This window comes from Vicugna pacos, chromosome 8 (assembly GCF_048564905.1).
Source record: "Vicugna pacos chromosome 8, VicPac4, whole genome shotgun sequence".
In the NCBI taxonomy this organism is placed as follows: Eukaryota; Metazoa; Chordata; class Mammalia; order Artiodactyla; family Camelidae; genus Vicugna; species Vicugna pacos.
In genome coordinates, this window is record NC_132994.1 from 66,774,071 (window position 1) to 66,800,729 (window position 26,659).

At 36.6% G+C, this 26,659-nt stretch overlaps 2 protein-coding genes and 2 long non-coding RNA genes across 9 annotated transcripts in view; 2 read left to right on the plus strand and 2 right to left on the minus strand.

The window, feature by feature from the left end:
* Window positions 1-4,397: 4,397 nt before the first annotated feature.
* MTRF1L (mitochondrial translation release factor 1 like) lies at window positions 4,398-13,221 on the minus strand. Of its 6 annotated transcripts, XM_072966067.1 has the most exons (9): window positions 12,689-12,792; window positions 11,513-11,578; window positions 11,026-11,105; window positions 9,849-9,944; window positions 9,180-9,363; window positions 8,511-8,674; window positions 6,855-6,972; window positions 5,568-5,704; window positions 4,398-4,783 (listed from the first exon to the last, which is right to left on the minus strand). In XM_072966067.1, exons 5-9 carry the CDS (start codon window positions 9,274-9,276, stop codon window positions 4,583-4,585), a joined length of 717 nt encoding a protein of 238 aa, XP_072822168.1. In that variant the 5' UTR covers window positions 9,277-9,363; window positions 9,849-9,944; window positions 11,026-11,105; window positions 11,513-11,578; window positions 12,689-12,792; the 3' UTR covers window positions 4,398-4,582. The 6 variants fall into 6 exon arrangements, with proteins under 6 accessions (XP_072822168.1, XP_072822167.1, XP_031535789.1 ...); XM_072966066.1 differs by lacking the exons at window positions 11,513-11,578; window positions 12,689-12,792 and adding an exon at window positions 12,798-12,935; XM_031679929.2 differs by lacking the exon at window positions 9,849-9,944.
* Window positions 13,137-16,250, plus strand: LOC140697767 (uncharacterized). The gene is made up of 2 exons (XR_012075088.1): window positions 13,137-13,222; window positions 15,859-16,250. It is a non-coding gene; the product is annotated as an uncharacterized lncRNA (long non-coding RNA).
* Window positions 16,251-21,003: 4,753 nt separating this feature from the next.
* The window catches only part of RGS17 (regulator of G protein signaling 17), an 86,446-nt gene continuing 80,790 nt past the window's right edge, over window positions 21,004-26,659 (minus strand). The window contains exon 5 of the mRNA XM_006197713.4: window positions 21,004-21,411. Within this exon, the coding sequence (XP_006197775.1) occupies window positions 21,223-21,411 (189 nt within the window). The 3' untranslated portion in view covers window positions 21,004-21,222. The remainder of the gene's footprint in view (window positions 21,412-26,659) is intronic.
* Window positions 22,880-25,988, plus strand: LOC116281465 (uncharacterized). The gene is made up of 2 exons (XR_012075089.1): window positions 22,880-22,944; window positions 25,901-25,988. It is a non-coding gene; the product is annotated as an uncharacterized lncRNA (long non-coding RNA).

Genomic DNA, 26,659 nt, shown 5'->3' on the forward strand with positions numbered 1-26,659 from the left:
CTGCTCGTCCGGGAATGCAGACTTTCCGGAAGACGAGCCCTCCCCCAAGCCCGGCTTTGCCCGCCTCTCTAGCATTTACGCGCGCTCCTCTCTCCCTCCTGGTTTCGCCCCTTCCCCTGCTCAGTCTTGTGCGCAGGCGCTGTGGCGGGCGGCGGGCCTACACTTGGCGGGTTGGCGCGTGCGCACTGGGGTACCCCGCGTTTCTCTGGGGGAGCAGAGAGCGGCGGGCCGCGGTGGGTGGGGCCGCGTCCCTCCCAGCGCGGAGCTGGTCCAGTCCCCCTGATGGCGGGAGACCTGGAGCCGCGTCTCCCGGAGGCCTTCCCTCGGTGATGAGCTGAGACAGTCACTTCTTTCTTGTAAGAGTGCTTGTATTTTCAACCACCGCTCCCCAGCCACCAGTGCTTTGTTACGGAAGTTAAGCTTATTAAATTTGTATCTACACTAATCTCCCGGGTTTCGTTTCTTTTCGTTAAAGACCAAGCGCACTCAAGTAGTCCTGCTTCTGAATGAATGAATGAATCATCCTGCCCTGGGAGTTCCAATTCTCACACCCTGGGACCGAAGGCTCCTGGTCGTGGTTTTCTAGTGGTGGAGGAATGGGTGAGAGTATTAATTGTTAAGTCTTTGATGACAAGTTGTACCGTATTATTAGTCATGCTGAACGTTTTACTCTTTGAATGTGTACTAAAGTGACAGTGCATCAACGCTCTGAAGCCATAGGACATAAGCTCTCAAAAGTCTAAATCCCAGTCTTTTGTAGTTTTCCCGTTCTTTTGCTCTTCTGCAGCCTCAGGGAGCGTTAATACTTGGCTTGTGGTAAGCGCTTAGTTAAATTGTTGGCAAGTCCTGTGTGAAGCAGGGCCGGCATCAGGATGAGCCACGTAGGTGCTGAGTGGATCCTGTCTTTACTATGTAAAGTTTTTGATAGTTAAGCATGGTTTTCTGCATTAATTTTTATTTTTTAGAATGTTGCATTAGTACTTTCCTGGATTGCTGGACTATTTGGCATCCTCAGTTTTGCATCTGAGTCATGTCTCTCACCTCAGCCTGGCCTGGAGACATAGGATTGAAAAGACAAAAGTCTTGTCCTTCAGGGAGTTTACATTCTAATTGGAAAGAAATTGGCAATGAACAATTTCAGTAAATGAAAGAGGGATATAAAACAACGTCAGCGGGTGGAGAATAGGCATAGTTCGGGTGGTCAGGAAGTTTTCTGAGGCTTTGGACCAAAATTGGGAAGTTGAGCTGGCAATACAAAAGTCTGCCTAATAGGCAGAGGAAAGAGACTGAATATGTTTGGTTTGTTACAGAATGACGAGAAGTAGATGAGGTCAGAGAAGTGGAAGCCAGAAGCTGTAGAACTTGGTTTACATGTGGAGTTTAGAGTTTCTTTAGCAGTGGGTAGCTGTTGGAGGGATTTTAGCAAGGGAGTGATTTGTTGAATGACTATTTTTTTTAAATCTACTAGGCACTTTTTAAATGTTAGCCTTTAACTCTCACAGTAACCCTAGAATTTTCATTTTTTGGATTGTGCTTAAAGTTCATCCCCACAGAACCACACAGCTAGTAAGCAAAAATTCCATCCCCGTTGTCTGGGATAAATCCATGTGTTTTCCTCTGTGTTATAGTGAGGAGTAATATTTGTCAGAGGCCTGATTGTTTTCAGTACGTTTTCACATTACTTCCCCATTTGACCTTAGAGATCATCTTTACTCCTTTTATTTTTAGGTGCAGACAAATATATGATGGGGGTGGGGTGGAGCGGTTCTCATTAAAATTAGTTGAGCACTTGAACTATAACCTTTGAATCTTAACCACAGCTTAAAAGTTATTCTCCAGCCATTATTTTTTAAATTTATTTTCAGAAAAAAGGCTAAGATTTAGGAAAATTAAAATTACTATGGTAATATAATATAAAGAGTGAAGCTGGAATAGTTTGAGTCTTTTTGCTTTTTGTTTATTAAGTTACTTAATACTTGATTTTAATTGTTAGAGCTTTAATTATGTTGAAATATCCTTAACTGACAATTAACTTTTTCAGTAGGTTCACAAGCACCTGTTAGTTTCAGTTTTAGTGAGAAATTTAGAAAGGGTCATTCTGAATTTTAACAAATGTCATCAGATGTATGTACCTCTTTCTGCAAATCAGTATCAATCAGAACTATTGAGTTTTTAGGTGCAAAATGACGTGCAGAGAGAAGTGCTCTGATTCTTTCAGCAAATCCTTATTGTAGACTGACAGCATACAAGATCGTGGAGTGTCTGGAAATGTTCTAATGGACAGGAGATTTGAGAATTGATGGAAGATTCTTCATGATTACCACTCTGACATTTTCTTTTTCCTTGGGACAGGGTTTGGAGGAGTGGAGGATGGGGAAGGAATAAGTAAACTTAACTGGCTCTCACAGAATGAAATCTAACATTACAGACCCTACACAATCCCAGTCCAACTTTCCTAGTTATTACCGATTAGAAGAGGTAAAGAGAAATGAAGTAATAGTATATTGTAATATTTAATAACCTGTAGATAGGTCCCTTTCATTCAAAAAGGAAACCAGAAAATCCAGGGGGAAAGTGATAAACCTGGCAGACACAAGCTTGCATCAGGCCTTAAGCAGACAGTGAATATTATGGAATGAACATATCTTGCTGTAGTCGAGAGTCACATAGGTCACTAAAAGCTGAATTCATCAACTGTTCCTTTGAAGGTAGAATGCCTTTTATGAGCAGAACATTATAGAGAAGAGGGATACTCTTCAAATTAAAATTCTCTGATGTGTATGATAACCTTTGGCCAGCTTAAATTCTAAACTGCCTTTAATGCTTTTTCTACACCCCCCTTTTAGAATAAGGTAAAAATTACCAATATAAAATTATGCTAAAATTTAGCACATAATGTGGCTTGAAAGGAAATCTGGCTAATGTTAACTTAGTAAAGAGGAAACAATTACCTGAAAATAATATAGTTTTGAATTTATGTAGTACATATGCTCATAAAAATTCAGACTACTGTTGATTCTAACAAATATGGAAAAATGTGCAATTTTGAGAGTTAACTAAACGTCTCCCAGTCCTCTGACATTTAAATCATACAACCTTAATAGTAAAATTGCCTTTGTTTCTCTGGAAATCCTACCTTGTTGTAAATAATTAAGTAGAATAGTGTCCTTATTTTTTTTAAATACGAGCTGAAATATTTAAATGTGAAGTATAACGTTTGTAACTTCTAACACCAAGCAAATACGAAAACATCTCTTGAAACTAGACAACGAGTATGAGTGTTTGTGCCAGTTAGTGATTTATTGCCTTACTTTGTGATATTGGAGCTGGACCTATAAACATTTCTCCTTTGCCAGCTGGTACCATGTTAAGCTTTGTCAGTAGGGGATGACAGACAGACAGTGCAGGAGGAAGGGGCTTCTTTTGTTTCCAGTGTGCTGCTATGCACACCTGCCAGGGGTGCTCTCGGACACTGTGGTGGTGAATTTTACGCATCAACTTGGCTGGGCCACAGGGTACCTAGATACTCAGTCAACATTCCTCTGGGTGTTTTGGATGATATTAACATTTTCATCAGTGAATATCTGAGAAAATCACAATGCCCTCCATAATGTGGAATTGCCTCATCCAATCCGTTGAAGACCTGAAAAGGGCAAAAAAGACTGGCCTTCCCTGAGCAAGAGAGAATTCTCCAACAGACTGCTTTCAGGCCGCAACTGCAGCACCAGCTTTCCTGGGTCTCCAGCCTGCTGGTCCACATGGCAGATCAGAGACTTGCCAGCCTCCATAATTGTGAGCCAGTTCCTCAGTAAAGCTCTTTCTCTACATATCCGCATCCTTCTAGCCTCCAGGTTCCAGGAGAAGCCTGACTAACGCAGACGCAAGGTGGTGCTTACCCTCCAGCAAGTTTTGCCAACCCCCTGGGGGGAGACTTATTGCTTACCATTCCCTGCAGGTCTGAGGTTCTGCTTGTGAGGTCTGATCCCCCACTCTGGCCCAGGGCAACCCAGGGAACGTCTCTGCCGAAGCCACAGTCTCCATAGGCCTGACTCTCCGCTCTGGGAGAAGGGATGCCCTTTCCAAGGGGCTGTTCTTTCCTTGGGGAAGCGTTCTGTCCTAGAGTAGTAGTCTTTTATCCCCTAACAACTTATCCCACCATCAGTTAAGTATCCTTTATATCAAAATTATCCTTGTTCAAATTAAAGGTAGGTTTCTGTCTCCTGACTGGGTACAGTAATTAATGTCGTATCTCTATTATTTTAAGTTTAAAGTTTTTCTTAAGAGTTAAACCAAATTTTCAATCATCCATTAAACAGTTTACATAAAGCAAAGGACTGTTTTTTCCTTTGTCTACTTCTTATAAGGAAGAGTCCACAATAACACAATCAGAGTCATGATTATATTGTATGTTTTTTACTAATACATTGAGAGAAGATTTATATAAATTACCTATGTCTTAAAAACACGTGTTACTCCCAACTGTGTTAACACATGTTTTTCAAGAGAATACTGATATTTCCACAATGTGATTTGCTATAATAGAATTTTCATAAGCTATACAAGTCTTTAATAATAAATCAACTTAAACTTTTTTGGAAATAAGTTCTACTAAAGATTCATAATTAGCATAGTCCTTCAACGACTGTACAAGTTCATCCAGTAGATACTTTCCTTGCATAAAAGTTTCAAGATCATGAAGTGACTTATTTATTCTGTGATCTGTGACCCGGTTCTGTGGAAAATTGTATGTTCTTATTTTCTCTGACCTTCCTTTAGTGCCAATCTATATATTAAAAAAAAAATATGAGATAGTTAAATTCAGGGCAACTAAGCCTACAAATTTAACTTACCTGGAGGTTAAGTTCTTGGTGTATAATTTGAAACACAACGTTAAGAACCAAGTTTTAAATATTTTGAACCATTAAATAACTTGGGAATATGATATGGAAAAAAGAATACAGGCTTTATAGTCACACAGGTTAGAATTTGAATTTTGAATCCTCTCTCTTCAGTAATTTATGGCTTCAGACAATTTATTTCAACTCTAAACTTTAGTTTCCCCATCTGTTAAATACAGACTAACAACACCTACTGCACAGCGATGATGCATACATACAGCCTGGCACACAGATGCTATTCAGATGGTAGCTAAATACATATAGTCTAACTTAATCTGGTCATCATCAGTCATGGTGAAGTGATGACCTCTGTGTAATAAGGAGTTAACAGAAGGGCCCTGTAATTATAAAAATCAAATGCCAAACAGGAAGAAAGTAAGTTCAGTTTCCTTTCTAGCTTTCTTCCATAATTTTCAAAGGATTCAAAATGAATGGGAACTCCAAATACCTTTTTAAAATAACCTGGATGAAAGTCTGAGAAAAACACCTTTGCATATAAAACAGGGCAGAGGTGTAGGTTCATATAAAACAAGTGTGGCCCTCGGTTGGGCCACCTGAAGTGCCCTAATTGTGACAGATACACTGAAATAATTTTAACATATATAAAAACTGGGTTCTTTAAAAATATTTTTATCCTTTAAAAGCATTTTTTTTTAAATTCACTTTTACCTGAATTTTTCTAGCATTGTATCTTTTAGTTGTTTCTTCTTCTAGATGCAGGCTGTACAGTTTTGCACGTAACTTTTTCATGGCCATCTCTCTATTTTTCAGTTGAGATCTCTCTTGTTGGCATTCAGAAACAATACCTGAATAATGTTATGAGAATTAAAGAGTTTTAATAGAAAAATCTTCATTTATTATCAAGGAATACTCCTTTTCTTTCTCATCCTTTTTCTTCTTCCTTTATAAGGGGAAAAAATAGGACTCTAATATAAAAAAGGAAGATCATAAACTTAACAAATAACTTTTATAGTTATCAGAAAACTGAAAATTTGAGTTCTAGCTCAAAGTATTATTGAAGGCATACATACTAAACAATAAGCATTAATCATTTAATATGGGTTTTTTGGTAACTTCAGCTAGCCACCATAATTTTTATTAAAGTAGTAATTACTTATTATACAGACTGAATTATAAAAGTTAATCTTATTACCAGACGTAATCACTATTAATATTTTTGAGGCTATCCTTCCACTTTTTTCTATTCCTGTTTGTGTTACATGACATCATCTTTAAGTTTAACAAGAGGATTTCCTCATATTGAAAAAAAAAAAAGTCAACCCAGCATGCCCATCAACCACTATCAATTAATAGGAATTATGCCTACTTGAGATCGTTTATAGTAAGAGGTTTTTGTATTCGTTCTAGGTTACTGAGGTTTACTATCCATATGCTCTTTACCATATGTACGTCACTACATTAATACTTGTTCTACCTAATAGTATTTTGAAGACTTAACAAATACTTAGCTATAGCTCCACTGCATAACTGCCTGGAATCAGAACCCCTGGGTGTCTGTAAATGGACTTAATAGAAAGGAACTCCTAAAATTACTTGCAAAACTTTGCATATAAGTATGTTTCTGGGTAGCAGATCCAAGCTTTCATTTTCTCAAAGGAATTCATTTCCTCCTCCTTCCAAAAAAGGCTAAGAACCTGTAACATTTAGAGCATTTTCTGATAAAGAAGAACCCATACTACTTCACTGTGAAGATTTTTTAAATTAATGGTATAGTCACTAACATGGCATTTCCTGGGGAGATCCCTCCCTCTTCTTGGCTTTGTCATTATCCTGCAGTGTCGGCTAAGGGTTCTAGATAAACTAAGTACTGAGTAACAATCCCTTGTAGCCTGTATTCCCCTGGTAACTGGGGATCTGTTTTGGTGGAAAATTAATCAAGTCGTTCAGAATTTGATTTCTTTCTTAGTGTTTTCTGCTGAAGAGGCAAGTGCGTACCTGTTGGAAGATGCACTATACGGACAGCGCTGTCCGTGGTATTGACGTGCTGCCCTCCGGCTCCACTGGCTCGCTTAGTATCAATTCTCAGATCTTTAGGGTTAATCACCAGATTAATCTATACACAGAAGGAAAAGCTGAGATTTTAAACAATTACATGTATGATCTGTTTAAAGGGCAGAACTAACCATTTATAAATAAAAATACCTGCCATGTAGAGAATTTATACAAGATTTAGAAGGTTTAAATTTAAGAATAGTTGGAAGGATACCATTTTTAAAACCTTTCTTTTTGGAAGAGCAGAATAACAAAATATAATACAAAACAAAATCAAGCCCTCCCTAATCCTCAAAACTGAGCTTCTCTCTCTATGACCCTCTACTTACCAACTCAGAACTCAGCTACTAATAGAAGTGTGAATGTAACAGCTAAAATGACATTTTGTGAAATATTTCTGAGTTTATAAAGACTTCAGCAGAGGTAAAAAAATGACGCTAGCTTAAGAACTATGGGAAGGGTTTATTTTAATTTTAAACAAAGGAGGACTTAAACATATTTTGAGGCAGAGGAGAGATAAATGGAAATCGCAAAGGCCAAGAAATCAAGGGTGTAGACTCAGTTCATAAATACACTGGGCTCTGACATCAGGATAATGCTCTGTCCTGGAGTCTGAAGCCCTGTATTTAAAAAGCTATTTCGTGAACATCTGTGGACCACTCTGACAGGTCCACCACCCGGGCAGCAGGGATCCCACCATTCAAAGGCCCTCCATGTCTCACAGCTTCTTATGTTACTAGAAGAACTAAATGAGGTGATATATGGACCTCAGTCTCCATCTTTTCCTGAAAACTCCTTTCATCTCCAAGATGCTTAAGCCAAAGTGACTAGTATCTAGGTGTGGCTCCTGCCATCTCTCCTACTTCCTTCTCTCCTTGAACTGTTCTGTTCTGCATCTCAGCTTCACACAAAAATTAGATCTAAAGAAAGGAACTCCATTAACCCTAGAGAGTCAAACAGGTCTTTTCCCCAAAATTAATAAGCAGAAACCCTCAAATTTCCTTCTCAAATCGGAAAAACAAGTCAGAAATTTCCTATCACTTTTCAGCAAAAGAGACGTTAAGCAAAAGAGAACTTCCCAACTAAGTTACCTTACAAATATTATACGCTGAGAATTTATTTGTGAAAATAAAGTATACTCATTATGAACACTTAACAATGTATTTCCATTTTAATATGATTGCATTATAAAGTAGCAATTCTGTTAAGCAGTCACCCTTTGTTAAAACAGGATTCTCCCTACTAATACCCTGGGAACAAGTCACGTGCAGAAAGTCCTTATAAAGATAATCACTCTTGAACTCTATTTAATACTATGTCTCCTGTAGAGATGGTCTCAAAATACCTACTTTAAGCTTAGTGGTAGGAAAAAATTAATAAATAGACAATCCAAGATTAGATAACTTATATCCTTAATTCTTACCTTCTATTGTTAAAATCATACTCTTTGGACTGAAATATTTGTAAAACCAACTCAAAATATGTGATGAAGGCCAGATAAAAAAAGGAGATACTCAGTTCAGTACAGTGAGTGTATTCTGGGGACAAGGCACTGCCCTGGGCCCAGGATTCCAGGGAGAGGGGACTGCAATGCCTCACCTCTGTGGGTTGGGGTAAGATTGCCACGGTCATGGTGCTTGTGTGGATGCGGCCTTGCTTCTCTGTCTTGGGCACTCTCTGTACTCTGTGCACACCTCCTTCAAATTTCATGTGCTTATAGGCTTCTGAGCCTCCAATGCTGGCAGACGCATGTCTAAGGCCACCTTGAAAACATTGGGAACACCTTGAAACATTTTATTATACCTGCCATTTATAAACAACTGACTATCACTTCTACCATCTTGAAATACATTTAAAAGAGCTTCAAAATAATAAGCATATCGATTATAAAACATATTGAAAATCTTTAGCACATCTATGATATTCAGTGTTTTAAGACTTGATATATTAATATCTTTATTGCTTATAATTATTACATGTAAAGCATTTTTGTTAAAAGTGATTCAATAACACTTCTAAAACCTTACTTTTAAAAGACCATTAGTCATTCAAAGGTTAGTACTAAACGACTAACATTTTATAGGTCATTTGAAAATTGGTATATTTGCATTCAAAATAATTATTAAGTAAATAAGCATAAAACTACTTAAGCATCCTTACAAATATATTATAAAGCCTTGTCATGGTCTTTCCAATCCTTTTCCTAGGATATACAGATAAATTAAATCTATACGTTTCTTGAAACAGAAAATCGAACAGTTTACTGACCTGTTTCACTTGGGAAATATTCCAGGGTTTCAAAATGCCATCTTTTAAATGTGGCATATTGCTGATACATATCAAATATCTCTGAAGTAAACAACATTGCCTCCTGACCCCCAACTCCAGCAGTTACCTCCAGGATCAAGTCACTTTCATCTGTTTCTTCTGAGGGAGCCAAAAGTAAGATAATCTGCAAATAGAAAAATATCACCTGTCCTATAATTAAGATTTAAAACTTAAACCATATTGCCAGTTAGAACTGTATAATGCATAACTTCCAAAATATATGACTGTTATAACTATATTAAAAATGCTGTAAGGTTCAACTAAAACTTACAGGTTTGTTTTCATTTCTTTTTGGTCTTCATGTATACTTTGTATCAGTTCCCTATTCAGTTAATAATTAAGTGCTTGCTGTGAGTAGGGCATTATATTGTGTGCAGAATGCAAAAGAAGATTCTAGCTGTGTCCCTTGGAAATGGATAGCCTAGTATGGTGAGAAAAAAAAACACTCAAATTGCATTTGTATTTTTTTGAAGCTTCTATAATATGAAAGACAAACTTGCAACTTTGGAACTGAAGATGGCCTGACAGATGACCTGGTCCAATTCTCTCATTTTACATGTAAAAGAAAATGAGTTGCCAGAAGTTAAATGACTTGTTAAAGAGCCAAACCTTAGTTACTGGCAGAACAGGCACAAGAACTCAGATCCTTGTGCCTACATCAGTCTTCCTCCCATTACAGCAGTATGCTTCATGCTTCAGTATGTGCTAATTAAGGAGATACAGAAGAAAGACTTCTTAGACGAGGGAAATTAAGTAAAAAAAGCTGCCAACATTTATTGGTTCTTTAATATTGCCAGGCACTCTGCTAAGCACTTTATGTACTTCAATTCTTGAACTATCTTGGGCAGCTACTACTAACAGCTCCACCTTAGGCTGTGAAAACTAAGTTTAGTTTGGTTGAGTACTGAAGTTGCCCAGTATCATACAACTAGAAAATGAAAGAGCTGGAATTTGAACCCAAGTCTACCTGAGTTTTGAAATACCACACTCTGTGTTGGTCAACAGTAATACTTGTTTTCTTACTTTTCCATCTCTCTAGCCTGTGCCAACAGTATGTGACCATTCAGATCTTGAACTAGCAAATGAGAGAATTTACATCTGTTTGTTAATTACTAGCCAGTGAGCAGAAATCGTTAATATATATGTCCTTCGACTTCACAAAAAAAAATTAGAAAATGGGTAGAAGACACGTGAATTTTCACTCTATCGTGGAACTATTCTCCTAGAGTGGGTGGTGGGGACACTAATTTTTGGTAAGTTCCGCACTTTGATTGAGAGACAGAATCTCTAAACTGAGCACCCACTTTCCAGGCTCCTTCCTCACCGTACCATGTTCTTACTTCTGTCTCCAGAGATAACAGCTCTGCTTTACAGAATTAAAGAGTGGATCTAATTTCACTATTCTTCATCTAACTCCGTGTGTTCTGCAGTTCTCCTAGGTATGACACTGAATCAATGCAATTCCATTTTAAAAATCCTGAGGGCCCATGCTAGGCTGGCACTCAAATAGTGTCAGAGGCACAAAGATCAAGAAATGTTCCTGCTGCCTTTCTGGCAAATCCTATTAATATGACATTCATCTTTCTTTCAGAGTTCTATAGTCCTTTTAGTACGTAAAAAAACAGGACCACAGGCAGTATGCTTTTTCCTGCTTTAGAAACCAGTTTATAATTATAAATACTAGCAAGCTGCTGAATTCTTGACTTGCTTTTATAAACTTCCAGTAAAATCCATTTTTACTAGAAGTAACAGTACGAATGCTTTATGCTTTGCACAAATACTATACCTGATGCTTCAACTGAGCTATTTCTTTTTGACACGAAGTTATTTCATTCTCTGCAAGTTTCCTTAAGTCTTCATTTTCATCTAAGAAAAAAAAGGTAGCAACTTAAGTTTTCCTTAATTAGTGTTAAATTGCTAACAAAATTCAAGGTAATAATTTTGTTATTATAACTGAAGGAAAAATAACAACTTGGGGGGTAATTTTAGTGGTGTCTGACACATAGTAAGTCAAGATTTGCCAAATTACATTTTCTGTTGTTTTTAAGCTAAGATACATTCTGCCAGCAACAATTTTCTAACATTGTTTACTTCTCTATAATTTGATTTTTAAAATATTTAACCCTTAAATCCACTTGGACTTTAAGCTTGGCTTAAAGTATGAAATCAATTTAATTTTTCCCCAAAATATATTTTTTTCTAATTTTTTACAACTGTCTGGGCATTTTCCTTTTCTTCTAAATGACTTAATTCAGACTCTCCTTAACTCTTACCTAAATGACTGCATTAGCCTTCTGTTTTCCATGGCATCTTCAGTCTTATTCCAGGATGATTCTAAACTGCGACAAATCAAGGTTCCTAAGCAACAAGGCTATCTCCATCATTCACTCTCCAATCTAAAAGCTTCTGCTGGCTCCTTCTGCCAGCAGGATAAAATCAAACTTTTTAGATTAGTATTTGAGCCCCTTTCAAAATGGTTCCAACCTCCAACTCCCCATAATTCTTCCTAGGTTAACACAGAGTTCAGTGATTAAGAGCTTGGGATGTAGAGTCAGTCCAATCCAAGGTCCATTCCTTACAAGTTGTACAACCCGAGCTGAGTTACTTTACTTTTATGCCTCGGGTTCCTCTTCTGCTGCATGAGGCTAATAGAACCTACCACATAGTTTATTATGTGAACTGAGTGAGTGAATAAAGAAAGCTAAACAAAGCCTGGAGTGTGGTAAAGGATCAATAAGGGTTAAACTATTACTGTATCATCTAACGGTGGGCCTTTATCCCTGTACAGGCTTTTTCAACAAGTTCTCCTTGCTTTCCTAAGTCTTTATTCATATATGTTCTCACTTTCAGCTGTATTATAATTAATTTTCTTGCCCCAGTAGATTGTAGCTCTCTCTAGAATGTTGCTACCCAATCTGTTGTCCACACACCTGCAGCTAGGCGTCCCCAGAAGCTTGCAGAAATGCAGAAACATGGGCCCCACGCAGACTCAAATGGACACTAATCATCTGTGAAACTTGTAAAAAATGCATATTTCTAGGTCTCATTTTCTGAGTCTGGGTCTCCTTAGCAGCCCCTTTCCTGTCACTTTTGCTGCTGGTTCCCTTACCACGCTTAGAGAAACACTGCTCTTGAACCCATAATAGGAATAGTGCCTTATTTGTTCCGGGTTAGCTAATGATCTCCTGCTATTAAATACGCAACCGATAAAAGTCAACTTAAGTTTTGTAAAAGGATGCAGACGGCTGTGTCACGGGAGCACAAGGAGAGGATGGGACCAGGACCCACATAAGGATGCCCTGGCCTCTGATGCAAATCAAAAAGGCCTACAGCTGGGTGGACTTCAAACTCGGAGAGACTGTGGACACCTGACCAGCGGCTTAGTGGAAATGACAAGCGAAGAGTCAAGAATCCGCTCTGAATCCCGTTCTCCTGGGCCTGGCCCTTACCATGCAGCAAGTGCTCGGTCTCCTGCAGCTCCTGCTCCTTCTCGCTCAGAAGTTTGGCCACCGCCACCAGCTCAGTCCCTCTGACCCGCAACTGGGCTTCAGACCCTACCTGGCGCTCGAGAAAGGTCCGCAGGGGCCCGCCGCGGGCGAACAGCTCCTCCACCGGCAGGCTACCGCAGCTTACGTGTCGCCGGGCTGGACCAGCAGCCCGGAGGGCCCAAAAGCCCCGAGCAGCACTCAGCAAAAGCCGGGACCGCATCGCTGAACTCGGACCGCCAAGGCCGAAGCGAGCCGTAAGTTCTGGACAGAGCAAGTCCCGCGACACCGTGCAGTTCGCAAAGAGGGGCGGGACCTAGCCGAGCCCCGCCCACCGCACGCGCAGCTCTAACAGGGCCTCCCGGAAGTCTGGCTGGGAACTTCCGGCCAAGCATTATTAAATGCCGCTTTACTAGCGGAAGCCGGAAGTTGAGGAGGCAGAGCGGAAAGCGATAGGGGCGCATCCGGGAGACCTTGGACACCTCCTCTAAACGCAAGGTAAGAAACGCCTACTTGAATGAGCCGGGGTGGAGTGTTGGGCCGAAGGAGGAAGGGAATAGGTCGTCATCACGTTTTCTGACGTCGCGGGTTTGTGTGCGAAGCACTCAGGATTTCAAGTACCGCATTGGAGGGCAGTGTAGTGTCCGCTTCGGGGGCCGAGGCCACAGCATGGTTGTCCTTTCCCGTGCCAGCCTGGACTGTCGTCTCCAGGAGAGAATTGTGGGATAGTCATCAGTGTGTGCATGTGTTTACTCCTCTTCCGTTTTTCCTGCTCCTATTTCTCTTTTCGACAGTGGTTAAAGCTCGTATTAACGAAGACGTGGCAGGTGGCTTCTAAGGCAACCACAAAGTGATTTAGCAAAATCTGCTTTCATGTCCTTTATCTGTTTATAAACGACTTACTTTCACACTGAGTCTCCTGCCCATTCTCACTTACTCCTTGTTACTCTGCTACGTTTTAAAGAGGTTGAGCATTTCCGTGTTCCAACAAACCACAGCCCGGCAAAGCCTTCAGAGCCCTGCCTCCTGTAGCCCAACCACCATTCCTCCCCCCACAACTTCAGATAGCGGATTAGTGCCAGGACTACTGAAGTTTATTGGTATAATGCTTTTTGCATTTTTCAAAAGACCTTTTATGGCTCACTAGAGGAATGTATATGAAGGCATAATACAACCAAGACAGCCTGGAGATGCAAGGGCTAAACGCTCAGTCTGGGAACTCCCACTACCTAATTGGTTTGAGCGGAGTTTACAAAGTGATGTTTTCTCTGTGCAGAAGACTGCCATATTGAAAAAGCTTCCATCTCATTAAAAAAAAAAAAAAACACGATAAAATACGGGAGCCCTGGACAGGGTTAAGCCATCCTTAAGTCATCTAATCAAAATGATTGATAAAATGAGCCTCTTTCATTTCTTTGCTCTACATACAAATGCAGAGTGAAGTAGAAGAATAAGATAATTATTCAAATAATTGAAAGCCGAAATAGGATTTGCTACTTTGAGGCTTCAGCTAACTCAATTCTTCTTTTCACTTTGAATGTGTATTAAAGCCAAACTACTTTATATATACTACTATATATATATAGTTTTAAAATACTGGCCAAAACCCAATTTAAAAAATTCTAATCTGAGTATAGAACAGGACTGATTAGATTGCTTATGTCTTTTTTAAGGAATAGTTATTTCCCAAGTCTACTCTCAACTTTGAATATTTTTTTAAGCATAGAACTGTGGGAACCATTTGAACTCAACATAAATCTCTCAGCTGAATTCTCAAAAGGAGTCATTTTAAGAATATATTTTATTATTTATAAAAGGTGCAAAAATGTTATAAGCAATAACCTGAGAGAACAATGTAGAGACTCCAGCCAGAAATTATTTTCCCTCAGATGGGTAAATAATTTAAGTGACATAAATAAGTGTACCTATACTCCTACAGTGTTACACCAATGAGGAAACAGTAAGTTGTCTAAGGATACATTGGTGAATTCTTTATTAATTCAAAACATTTTTAAAAAGTCAGTGTAATGCATGTGCATTTTACAATAATATCCATAGGTTTCCACAATAGAGTCAAATGACAACAGCTGTAGTTTGATTTACTTTGAAAACTCAAAGAAATATACTTAGTTTGAGATTTCTGAATTTCCTTACATTATTGTCATGCTCAAATTCTACTATATGTTGAAAATTCTAGCATTTTCAGGAATTCTGTTATTGTACATAGGTAAAATAATAAAATAGATTCAAGGAAGGGGGAATAAAAACCCAAAACAACTTGAATTGGAGGGAAAATCATCTGGATTGTCTATTCAGTTTATAAGTACCTACAGTTATTCTGGCATTGCAAAATAACCAAGCATGGTGTCTCAAGTTTTATTCATGCATTCAAAACTTCTTTATGGTCCACTAATAAATATTGGTGAAGTCCAAAATATGGATATAGAGTATTAAGTACAATGAACATAGTAGCAACAAAAATACATACGTTCAATATGATAAATTTTACAGAACCAAACACATTGAAATTATTTTTAATATTTAGCAAACATCCTAAAATCATATACAAGAAACGCTGTATTTATGACAAATAGGTTAAACCAAAGGGGAAAAATCAAGCCTTTTACATTACCCCAGTATTCAGTGTTCATTGTTCAGTGGAAGGCTGAACAATATAAAAAAGTACTCAGCAAATGATCATTGATTTAGATTACCTCTTATGACCATTAGTAAGACTAAAATCTTCACTACCCAAGGGATACAGAGGATTAAGGTAATTATACAGGTAGTTCAAGGGAAAAAAATCACTTTCACCTCCATTAAGTGAATACTGAACCTAACACTATTTTGGAGTTTTATTTTTCCATTTGAATGTCCAGTTCATTATGTTTTCTTCATAGAATTAAGTTCACATTCATTTAATGGAACCTAACAGCAGTGCTGAGGAGTCTGCTCAGAATTTTTTTTTTAATCTCAGTGTAAATGTCTAGTAAATTTACCTCCAATATAACCTCTTAAACAGTGGAAAAACCTAACAGACATGCCTCAGCCAGGTGATGAAGTTCAGCATCAACAATAGTAAGTCATGATGACGATATGTATTTTTGATTTGATATATGAATGGCACTTTGTAGTCTTCCTTCCAGAAACCGGAAACACCTGTCTAATCATGGGAAAAACATCAGACAAATTCCAGTTAAGGGACATCTTACAAAATACTAGACCAGTACTCCTCAATACTTCCAATGTCATCAAAAACAAGAAAACTTTGAGAAAATGTTGCAGCTAGGATACATGCTGACTAAATGTGATGTGGTACCTGGAATAGAATCCTGGAACAGAAGAAGGACCTTAGGTGAAAGCTCTGAATGAAGTGTGGACTTAATGATGCATTGATATTGGTTTATGAATTGTGACAAATGTCTCATGGATGTGCAGCCTCTGGGACCATCTGTACTGTCTTTGTAATTTTTCTATAAATCTAAAATACTCTAAAATAAAAGGGTGTAATGAAAAATGTTACGAACACACAGCCACCTTTTGTTTTATTTTCATATTTTCATGATAAAACTATTTTAAAGATCATGCTACTTCAGTATTAAAAAGAATACTTTCTATTTCATGCCAGTATCAATGTTTCTCCTGGCCAGTTGCTTTTAACTTAATTTTAGCTCTGACTGCTACATATTTATTGGACAAATTACCTGATAGTTATATTCTTCCGATCCTTGGGAATGTTGTTTTATTTCCTTTGGAAATAAAATTTTCAAATGGTTTCTCTTATTTAAACTTCGATTTAAACCTACAGCATTATACACACGTTTGCGCACACCCACACCCACACATGCACATCTGTACATCTCTGTGTGTGTGTGAATGTCATTGAAAGAGACATATTTCTTGTTTGTAGATTTAGTGTGATGTTGGTGAACTGAAAACACTGATTTTAATCAAATTATTGAATATTTGAAGCAATAACATATTAATATATTCCTCCATCTTAAAATAAGCGTGGCTATATTTTTTTTGGATGAATAATTAAATCAGATTTTTAAAGAACAACTTGAAAAAAATAGAGGAAAAGTGCATTAAAATGGCATTGAGACATACATTCTTGAAAATGGGAATTATTACTGAGCTGGAGAATTTTGATGCAATAATAATATTGTATGTAACACTTCATTCTTTCCATGTTTATTTCACTTAATTCTCATGACCATCCTGTAAATTAAGTATTATATTCCTCATTTGAAGATGAAGAAACAGGCTCAGAGAGAATAAGCGATTTGCCCAAAGTCACATGAGACAGAAATGTAACTTAAAGTCCAGTTTATAATTAAGGCCTGGTCTTTGGAAACAATACTTAACCACTCTGTGCACTGTTGTGTGTTGCAGGGGGTATTACTAAGAGTGTTGCAGGGAAGATCTGAAGCAAGTTTTTGGTATCAGTTTTATTGATAAATATTTGCAGTTGTAGCAAGTAAGAATAACTAAACTTTTTACAGATTGAATACTGTTTTTTTCAGGAGAACAAATATTTTATATTGTTTAGAAATTTTAAAAAAGCTGAAGAGAGCATGCAAATAAAATAAAAGTGTTTGCAAAGTATATTTTGAAATCTAGGGTCATAAGCTGTCAATATAAATAGACAGGCAAGAGAATTTTCTGTAAATATCTTTATCACTTATTAAAATAATCTACCAATCAATGAAGTGCAAAGTTTTCAAAACTCATGTTTGATAGGGTTCTATCTACAGGCATTTTGGATCTAAGAAATTTTAGGTGGCTTATTCTCCTATTTCTGATTGTATTTTAAATTTCTTCCAAAGCATCTGATATATTGTATTTTTTGCAAATATAATTTGTCGCAATTAGAATATGACTTTTTTCAGTATAAGTTAAACAGGTATAGAATAAAATGGATAAATTAAAAAATAAGATTTAAGTGTTATTTTTAAATCAGCATTTTAATGGGGTGAAAGTGTATTTTTGCCCCTAAGAAATAAATATTTACCTATTTCTAGCATCCTTTTGCAAAACTGAACTATCAGGTAAATATATGATACACATTTCATTCCATAAGTAAGAACATAGGCAGCATTAAAGGATACTAATAAACACCCATGCACCATGACCACATATCAGAACTGGTCATCCTATGTACATATTTTAAGATTAAAAAAAAAGACCACTTTATGGTCTTGATTTTTGCACTTCATAATGTTAATATCAAAACTGTGTTTTGCTTTTATTGTTCTTTTGCCAGTGTACCTACTGTGCTTTGAGCTGCTCTATAACACTGTCAGGACATACGTATTTCTTTTAGATAACGTGCTAATAACAATTAACTAGAGTAAAGAAGCATCATCATTCATTACTAGTGAGCTCTATGTTCAAGATCTATCTCTGAAGAAATCTGGCTCTCCAATTGATATATATATAATATGTATTTTTAATATAATCTATATCCTTATATTTCCATTATAGATACATCTGAAGTTAGACACCATAGAAAGAGCATTAACCTCTTTCTGTGTGCATTAGCAGATTCTAACAGCATGGAAAGGTATCTTGGCAATCTAAAACACAAAGGGTACCCTCTAAAGTGCTGCTTTTTCCCCAGGGAGGAATTTACTCACTAGGAAAAATCAAACTCTACCAAAACAAATATTGTGCTCTTGAAATGGTAGCATAGACACCAGTTGAGGGCTCTTTTTGTTTGTTTATTGTAGCTCTGTCATTAAAACAGAAGGAATTATACCATACTTTAAAAAGTGGTAGAGTTGCAAATATACAGACATACTCTTAGATAGAAACTTTAGATATTTTGAAATTAAAAGAGAAACCTCCCCTCCCCAGAAAATAGGAATTTAGCACAGAAATCCTCACACAGCGTGATTACCAGCACCTGATGTGTAAATCTACTTTGGAGTCATTCTCAACACAACTTCCTGACCAGGTTTCAACAGGGTGTATACCAGCTTCAAAGTCTCTATTCTTCAAATGCCCAGGGTTAGCAATTAGGACTCTTTATAAGGGTCCTTATCTTTTACATTTGGTAAAATGTTAAAGGTATTGTCACACAGACAATTCATCTAATAGTCCAAAGTATCTTATAAAGATAACTTACGACTAGCAGGTCACCATCATATATAGTAACAACAAGAATATAAAGTCTACGTTTAAAAAAAATTTATGCATGCAGTGTATCATAGTATATTACATATTTTCTAGTCATGTGCACCAATTTGTTGTACCTCAAACACAGCAACAAGTATGATATCACAACATATATTTGTATACATCACAGTAGCATAACAAACTCAATTCTAATCAAGAAAAATAATTTAGGAACAATAAACTTCACAATAGAAGTGATGATTCTTTTAGGTTTTTCTTCACTCATTAGGAAAAAAAATACGACTTTTTGTAAACATCTTCATAGCTATCTTTTTTCAACATATTAGTGAAAACTGTTATTCAAATAGTAAGTATCTAATAGACCTGGATTAAGTATGTCTTAACACACTAACACTTTCAGACAAAAACAGGCATTTGTTAAAAGAAAAGATTATTATAAATATTTTCTATCTTGTATTTTAACTACATTTTCATAAATAATGTATTTAAAAGTGCTGAATATGATAGGATAGTCAGCAACGCCAGTGTAAACAGAACATTTTGTTTTCTCCTCTGCAAACTTTTTTTTTTAATCCCATTTTGTCAAACACTGCAACAGTTAAAATATTTGCATAGGGAATAGATAATAGCCCTTTTAACCATATCTCCTGAATTCTATTTAAATTAGAAAATAAATTCACTTACAAAACAATTCTTGAAATGTTTTAAGTTTTATGGAAAAAAGAAAACTATGATGCCAGCCTTTCAAGTAACATAAATTAAAAAAAAAAACCCAAACTTGTTTTTTTAAAAAAAAAAAGTTTAATAAATTAAAAAAAATGAGAGGTAGTTAAAAAATGACAAAGGAAACCTACAATTTTAATAACATCCTTAATATAAGGCCAGTATTCTCAGTGGATATAAATATTTTTAAAACTTTCATTTTAGGTTACTCAATATTATGTTTATTAAGTTCACGATTAAAAAAATAGCCTCCAGGGGATATTAATATTCAAATGTAACACCTTGATATAAATATGACACTGACATTTTTGCGTGTGTGCGCACAGTAGGATACTGTTTTCTTGAATGTCAAAAGTACATGCCAGAATCAGGCAGGTATTTTTTTTTTTGTCTTAAAGATTTAATGGTACTTATAAAAAATAATATGGCAGCTAGGAGATTTGAGCACTGCACTGCCTTTCAGTTATGGATGAGTATTAATAGTTTGGTTTTAACATTTTTTAAATAAGTCATTTTTAAGATACTATGTGAAAACAGTTAAGGTCTGAAGTAGAGAATTACCTTCTAGATAACCCTTATAAAACATTTCTTGGTTAAAAACTAACTTAGCTTTTCATTGGATTTCACTTTCAAGGAAAATATGCCACAGCACAGGTGCTATTCATCAAAATGTTTTGTGATGCTACATGTAGGCATTCCTTTATTAGATCCTTTCTTTATATTCCAAAACTAAGTTATCAAGCTTATTATTTTTTTCTTGCTGAAGTACATACTTTACACAACCATTTTAGAACTGGAGAGCCAGTCTTTAATAAATTAATTACAGTATTGGACATCTATTATATACATAGGTTCATTTTCTTCTATTACAATTAAAAAACAATATCACTCTGATTTGTCATTGAGATAGAAATCTTCAAATTGTTTTGTGCTTTTTTTCTCTTTTCTTCTTACATATATATAGTTTTTACATAGCAAACTCTTCTGTAATGAAAATGCCGCAGTTTTGGCAGTGAACAACCAGAGGAATCCCCCGTTAGGATTTCCAACAAACAGAGATAAATAGCTCTTTTTTTCATGTACAGAAATATTGGCTTCAAAATTAGTGTACTGAACACAGTATATAGTATGTTAAATGTCATAGTTAACAATTTAAAAATTGGCTTTTTCTGTCTTAGGTTATATTTAAAAATGCAAACCACAGCCAGTTTTTTGGCAATTATTTCTATAAGACCATATTGCACAAAAGTCCTTAAATACAGATATAAGTTATGCCGTTGGATTAAATATTACAACAGCTACGTGGCAAATGAAGCAGTTTTACTTTGCACATGCAGTCCCTGGATACACTAGGAGACTGTTCATAGGACTACAAATACAGTTTGCTTGCAAGTAGAATGCGTGTTGAACAAAAACAAACTTAATATGGCAATTCATTGTTTTATGTGGTATTTTCTCTCCAAACTTAACCACAGATAACCTTGATAAAAATGGAGACAAAGACTATATGGTTGTATTTTCACAGTAGCCTGAGGAATGCTAAACTGTAGTTCTCCAGGAACTCAGTTTCAGATGTTACTTAACTACTTTTCTTTCTCATCTCAGCCCTCCAACATGATTTTTTTAAATAAAAATTAAGATTCAGAAGTAGAGCTGGCAGTACTTTCAACAAATGACTTATAAATTTGAGAGTTCAAAAACCTTGGGAAAGAATCTCTGTGCATTAAGGTATAGATCTGAAGCTGAGCATCTTCATACATGTGAGGATTAGGATCCAAGAGATTTCTATCGATCACCTCTCTAACTCGAGAATCGAGACTGACCTAAAAAGAAATAAGAGCAGATACATTAAATAATATTTTTTCAAAAGATCTCAATTCAGTAACTATAGGTTTGTGACAATTCAGAGAAATCTAAGAGTAAACCTCAAAGAGTAAACCTAAAATCCTGAGGTTATGTTTTCAAAGGTTACATAACCTTGCATACTTTTCTTCTTTCAAAGTTGAATTAAACAAAAACCAACTTTTAAACAAGAGCTTTGGTTCATAAATATCTTGGCTTACTTGGATTTACCTTTTCTATGCATTTTTCTCTGGTGTGTTTGACAATTTCTATTCATTGTTGAGGTACCAGAGAATTCTGGAGCCAGAACATGAATTTCCCTCCTCCTATTATGTGACTGCCAGGGTGACTTTCTCCATGGAACAAGATAAAAAGTCTGGCAGAGAGTAGTTCTCTGTCAAAACGTAACGTGTATATCAAATGCTGATTCCCAGGGGTTTCATATCCCAGTAAGTCCTACTGTGTCAGAGGTAGGAAACCAGGGATGTGGGAGGGCTGACCCCAGTGGGCATTCTTCAGGTCTTACGTTTACTGGCAGGGCATAGCAAACTCTGTAGTCCTCACAGAGCAATACATCTAGAGATCTCTGTTCTAAAGATTAAGCAGAACAATTGCTTGAAATGTAGCCTTTGAAAGGAGAAATGTAAGTAGGAATTCAGAGTACCTGTTAAAGTAATCATACAGAATTATTTGGAAAGTTTCTTTCTCACTAAATGCTAATCCTGTTGGAACTGGTAGGGTATGTTGGATCCAGAAGGTGGGAAAATTAAATAGCAGTCAAGGCATGCCTGGGGAGTAGGACTAAGCTCTGCCCTGAAATGACCTGTTAGCAAAGCTCTCTAAGAGGCGAGCACCATCTCTGAGTCCTGATTGGTGTCCTTAGTTCTCACTGCTGAACAAGGACCAGGGCATCGGCGTCCACAGTTATCTGCCTCATGATGTACTCAAGTCTAAACAGGCTTTTCATGTATGTATCTAAACTGTCACAAGCGTTTTGTGAAAGACTTTTTGGTTCTGGCTTCTTTTCCCACCCACTGTTTGGACTAAGCTTGGGTCTGAAACAGCCCCAGTGACTGAGGCCCCTCATATTTCATCTGGTGTCCCCAGATTCCCAAGCTCTGTAACCTGTGTGGAATTGGGTTCAATGATACACCCGAGGGATGGTGGCCATGGGAGGACGTGTCAGGAAATGGTGCTCCAGACCCCATTTCAGTGGTTTGGCTAGACTAACTTACACATAGAAGAACTTAAAACATTTCTCGGCTGAACTATCTATTCTTCTCTCTAAATTCTAAAGGAAAAAAAAGAAAAGATGTTCTGGAAATGGATTGTTCAAGCTTTATTCTCTGCGTTGTTGCCATAAGGGTCATCATAAAGTATAAAGTAATAAAAAGTACAGAATTTTTATCTAAGTTTTATTTTTGAATGTCATTTGTGTTTATACTCAACAGGAAAATGTTTAAACTGGAGTTTAAACTGATTGATCTTATCCTGAAATGTAGTATTATGGTAAGGTGAGTCATAAACACATTTCTACTATTTTTGTAAATGGTGCTCTTACTTTCAAACTTAGGAACTATTTGTTTCATGGGAAAAAGAAACGTTAGATTAGTGATAAAGAAAGAAGGTCATTTATTTCTTAAATAATAGCATAATGAAATATATGCTATTTACCATATAACATATATTTAACATATTTAACATATGATAAATGAAACAGTTTATCAGGAGCTAGAATGATATTGGTTATCTTAAGACAGAGAAATAAGATACTTTGAATTACTAAATGTCTTGAGTCCTCATTGCGTGATTTAATTTTTTTTTACAAATTAAAAACAGTAGTGAAATATCATAGAGAAAATAGTACCATTCAACATTTAGTAATCTGTAACAAAAACACATTTGCTGTTTCCATTTAAAAAATAAAATATTTACCTTAATATCTGGTTGTTTGTTTGAAAAGGTTGTCGGTCAGTCAAAAGAAGTGTAGAGAGGTCAGATAACAAGGACAAACCCCATGGGTATTACAGTCTACAGTTTCATCTTGTGGCATCTTTGTGCTTCAGATTGTGGAACATCTATAATACAGGTCAGCAGGGGTGGATCCCAGCATGGACCTGAGCCACATTCACCCTAGGATTCATGCATCATTGGATGGCTTATAAGGCCATCTTATCTGGGTCCAGTGCATAAGGGACTGAGGGGTTTCCTATAAAAAACTCATCCTAAGGGAAGAGAAGGTTGAGCAGCACAAGACAAGAGCTATCCTTGGACAACGGAAATTCTTTTCTTACTCAGTCCTCACAGACTCCCCTCTGGGTGGGGCGCAGTAGTAACAGAGTTAAGAAAAGAACCACTGCTGTGAGATAGGGCACCAGACAACATGCTGATAGACTTGGCAGCATTTAACTGTTGGTGTTAGCAGTGGTGGGGACGTTGGCAGTGTTGAGAGGTGGTAACTGAAGCAAAGGCTGAAATGACTCTGTGCTAGGACTCAATGAACTCGGAAGCATCCATCACCATGGGGAGTAGGAGGTGGGAGAAGAAAGATGGGTGGCTCGCAAACATAAAAATACCCACCAGCAAGTGCATGAACTAGTTGGGAGGAAGATGAAGCTAAAGGTTCAACAGGAGTGTGGGGGTAAAGTGGGGAGAATGAAAACAAATCTTTCTAGTGTGGCTGCCAAAACCTGGGTCAAACTGAGTTATTTACCATGCTTGACCTTACTAGATTTCCTACCCCTGGCTCCAGTTCCCTCACTGATGATAGGTGAATATTACCCAAAGGGAACACCCTGAGTTTTGACCCTGCCTTTCTCTTCTAGCCTTCAAGAGGCAATGGAAATTTTGACTCTTTGGGCCTTTTTTTTTTTTTTCCAGGATTATACTGAAAATGGTGAATTATCACTGAAAGTCTTTTACCCTCATAAAGACCCTCCTTTAAGTCAGTTAATTCTTTGAACAATTATTTTACACATCATGATTAAGTTTTCAACCTGTTTTTTCTATTTTATTTTAAATTTTACTTTATCATGATTGAGTTTTCAACCTATTTTTTTCCATTTTATTTTAAATTTTACTCTTAAGTTGCTTTGTTTTGGATTCTCTTCCAAGTAAAATTCTGATTTTTTTCTTTTTCTTTCATAAGTCCATATTAAATTTTACCAATTATAGTTTCTGCCATTTGAGATGTTCTTTATAATTTTAACTAAATTTGGTCTTCTCATGTTAAATTTTATAGATCTGAAGACTGATTCTTTCATTTTAATACATTTTTTTACCATGAGTACTTTTAGTTGTATTATTTTGTGTTGTTTCTACTGAAAATAATTATAAATTGCAAATAAGACTGATTATTGTTTGTTTATTTGTTTTTGATGGGGGGGTAATTAGGTTTACTTATTTATTCTTAGAGGAGGTACTGAGGATTGAACCTGGGACCTCACACATGCTAAGCATGCGCTCTACCAGTTGAGCTATACCCTCCCCCCAAAACTGATTATTGGGGTGTATTCCTTAGAGCAAGGATCAGTGAAAGGATAAAGTGGAGTAATCATATTCCTGGTGGAATATAAGTTATGGGAAATTATCTTGCTTCTGAGGGGGAGTTCAGACATGTGATTAAGGTTGCTCATTCTCATTGTGTCTCGTGTTCTAAGTTTGGGTTCACAGAAATCTATAGTTGTGTCATGAACAAAATACTAGACAATGGAATAAGGAATCATCATACTGCAGTTGGAGGAGCACCACAACTGGAGCCAGAGCACCTTGGGTTGTGTCCTATCTCTGCCAGATACACTTAGTGTCCTTATTTCACCTTCCTTTGCTATAAAATGGTGCCACCTGTCCTAGAGGCTACAGGATTGTTGTGAGACATATTGTAATAATAAGACCATTTTGTCAAAACAAAATTTAAGCCCAATGTAAAGTAATAATAATAATAATTGATCATATGTATAATGATACCTTTTGGTCAAACCCAATGTCTTTAGACTTTGTATCAACTTGAATTTTTCTTTCTCAGAGTGACCTTACCTGACTAACCCTATTCTAACTACATCATTTGACCTCCACCCCCATCATAGTGGTTACCATGATTTTTAATTACTTATTTTTGACATGATTTGTCTGCCTTCCTGAAACAAAAGCTCCATAAGGTATAGGCCAGTGTTTTTCTTGTTCACCATCACATCCCCAACATCTAGCCCAGGACCAGGCTCGCAGGAAGTACTCAGCACATATGTTTTGAATTATAATAAGCATAAGAAATGACTCTAGGAAAATACAATCAACTGAGTCCTGTTTAGAAAAATGGGTTTAAATCATAAAAATGCTACATTCCCATAATTTTGCTTGAAGAGTCATCTGTCTAGATGCCCACATAGAACCCACATGTCTATCACATATGCATTATTTTTAGATAATCCTGGTGCTTAAATAGGCTTATTACTTTTTTTTTTTCCGTCCCAGATAGCCGCTGGAGGTTTAGGGTGAAATCAGAAGAAGCAAACAGTTTCTACTATTATTAAAATTGCCATAAAGCGGAGTCTGAAAGTCATAGACAGAGTGGGTTTTAGAGCTTTTTCCACACCATCATTCTACAAAATGAGGAAGCTGAGGTCACAGAGCATCGATGTGAGTTGATCAGTATCAAACAGATGGTAAGTGGCAGGGCTGGATTACAGCCCTGGTTAAGGACAAAGCCATCGCTAAGGGGATTTGTAGAGAACTGAACACACATAGTTTTCTTCAATTCCGCTGTCTTACATTTGTTGCAGGATTTATAATTATCTCTTTATTCAATAGTTCAGTGCTATTGAACTATTGTTGGTCATACTTCTTAAGTAGACTTTTTATTAAAGTTCTTTATTTTGCTGGGTTTGTCTTTCCAACACTTAATAAATATAAGCTGCCACTAGCATCAGTGATGCATAGCAAAGCTACTGTTAGTCTTAACCTCTTCTTTATTACCTCTGTTTTATTTTCCCCTTTGAGGATATCACATAAAAAGAAAATTTGCTTTTGAAAGAAATCCTGTGTTTTATTTGTTTTTAGATTTTTAAAATTTTTAATATTTGGTCCTTTCCCCTCTTGAAATGTATACTGTACCAGAATGGAAGTTATATTGCCTCCTGATTATAAACATCTATTTTATAACACTATGCTCAAAATATTAAAAAAGCATAAAATGTGCTCTTAAAGCAATGAAATTTAATTTTCAGCACACTG

What these genes read in the sequence shown, in the direction of transcription:
- MTRF1L (XM_006197714.4), bottom strand. Translation starts at nt 12,947, where the DNA reads ATGCGGTCCCGGCTTTTGCTGAGTGCTGCTCGGGGCTTTTGGGCCCTC. An exon ending in GACCGAGCACTTGCTGCATG is followed by an intron (nt 11,106 to 12,688) that starts GTAAGGGCCAGG and finishes TTTTTTTCTTAG; the next exon opens with ATGAAAATGAAGACTTAAGG. An exon ending in ATATTTCCCAAGTGAAACAG is followed by an intron (nt 8,675 to 9,179) that starts GTCAGTAAACTG and finishes AATGTTTTCAAG; the next exon opens with GTGGCCTTAGACATGCGTCT.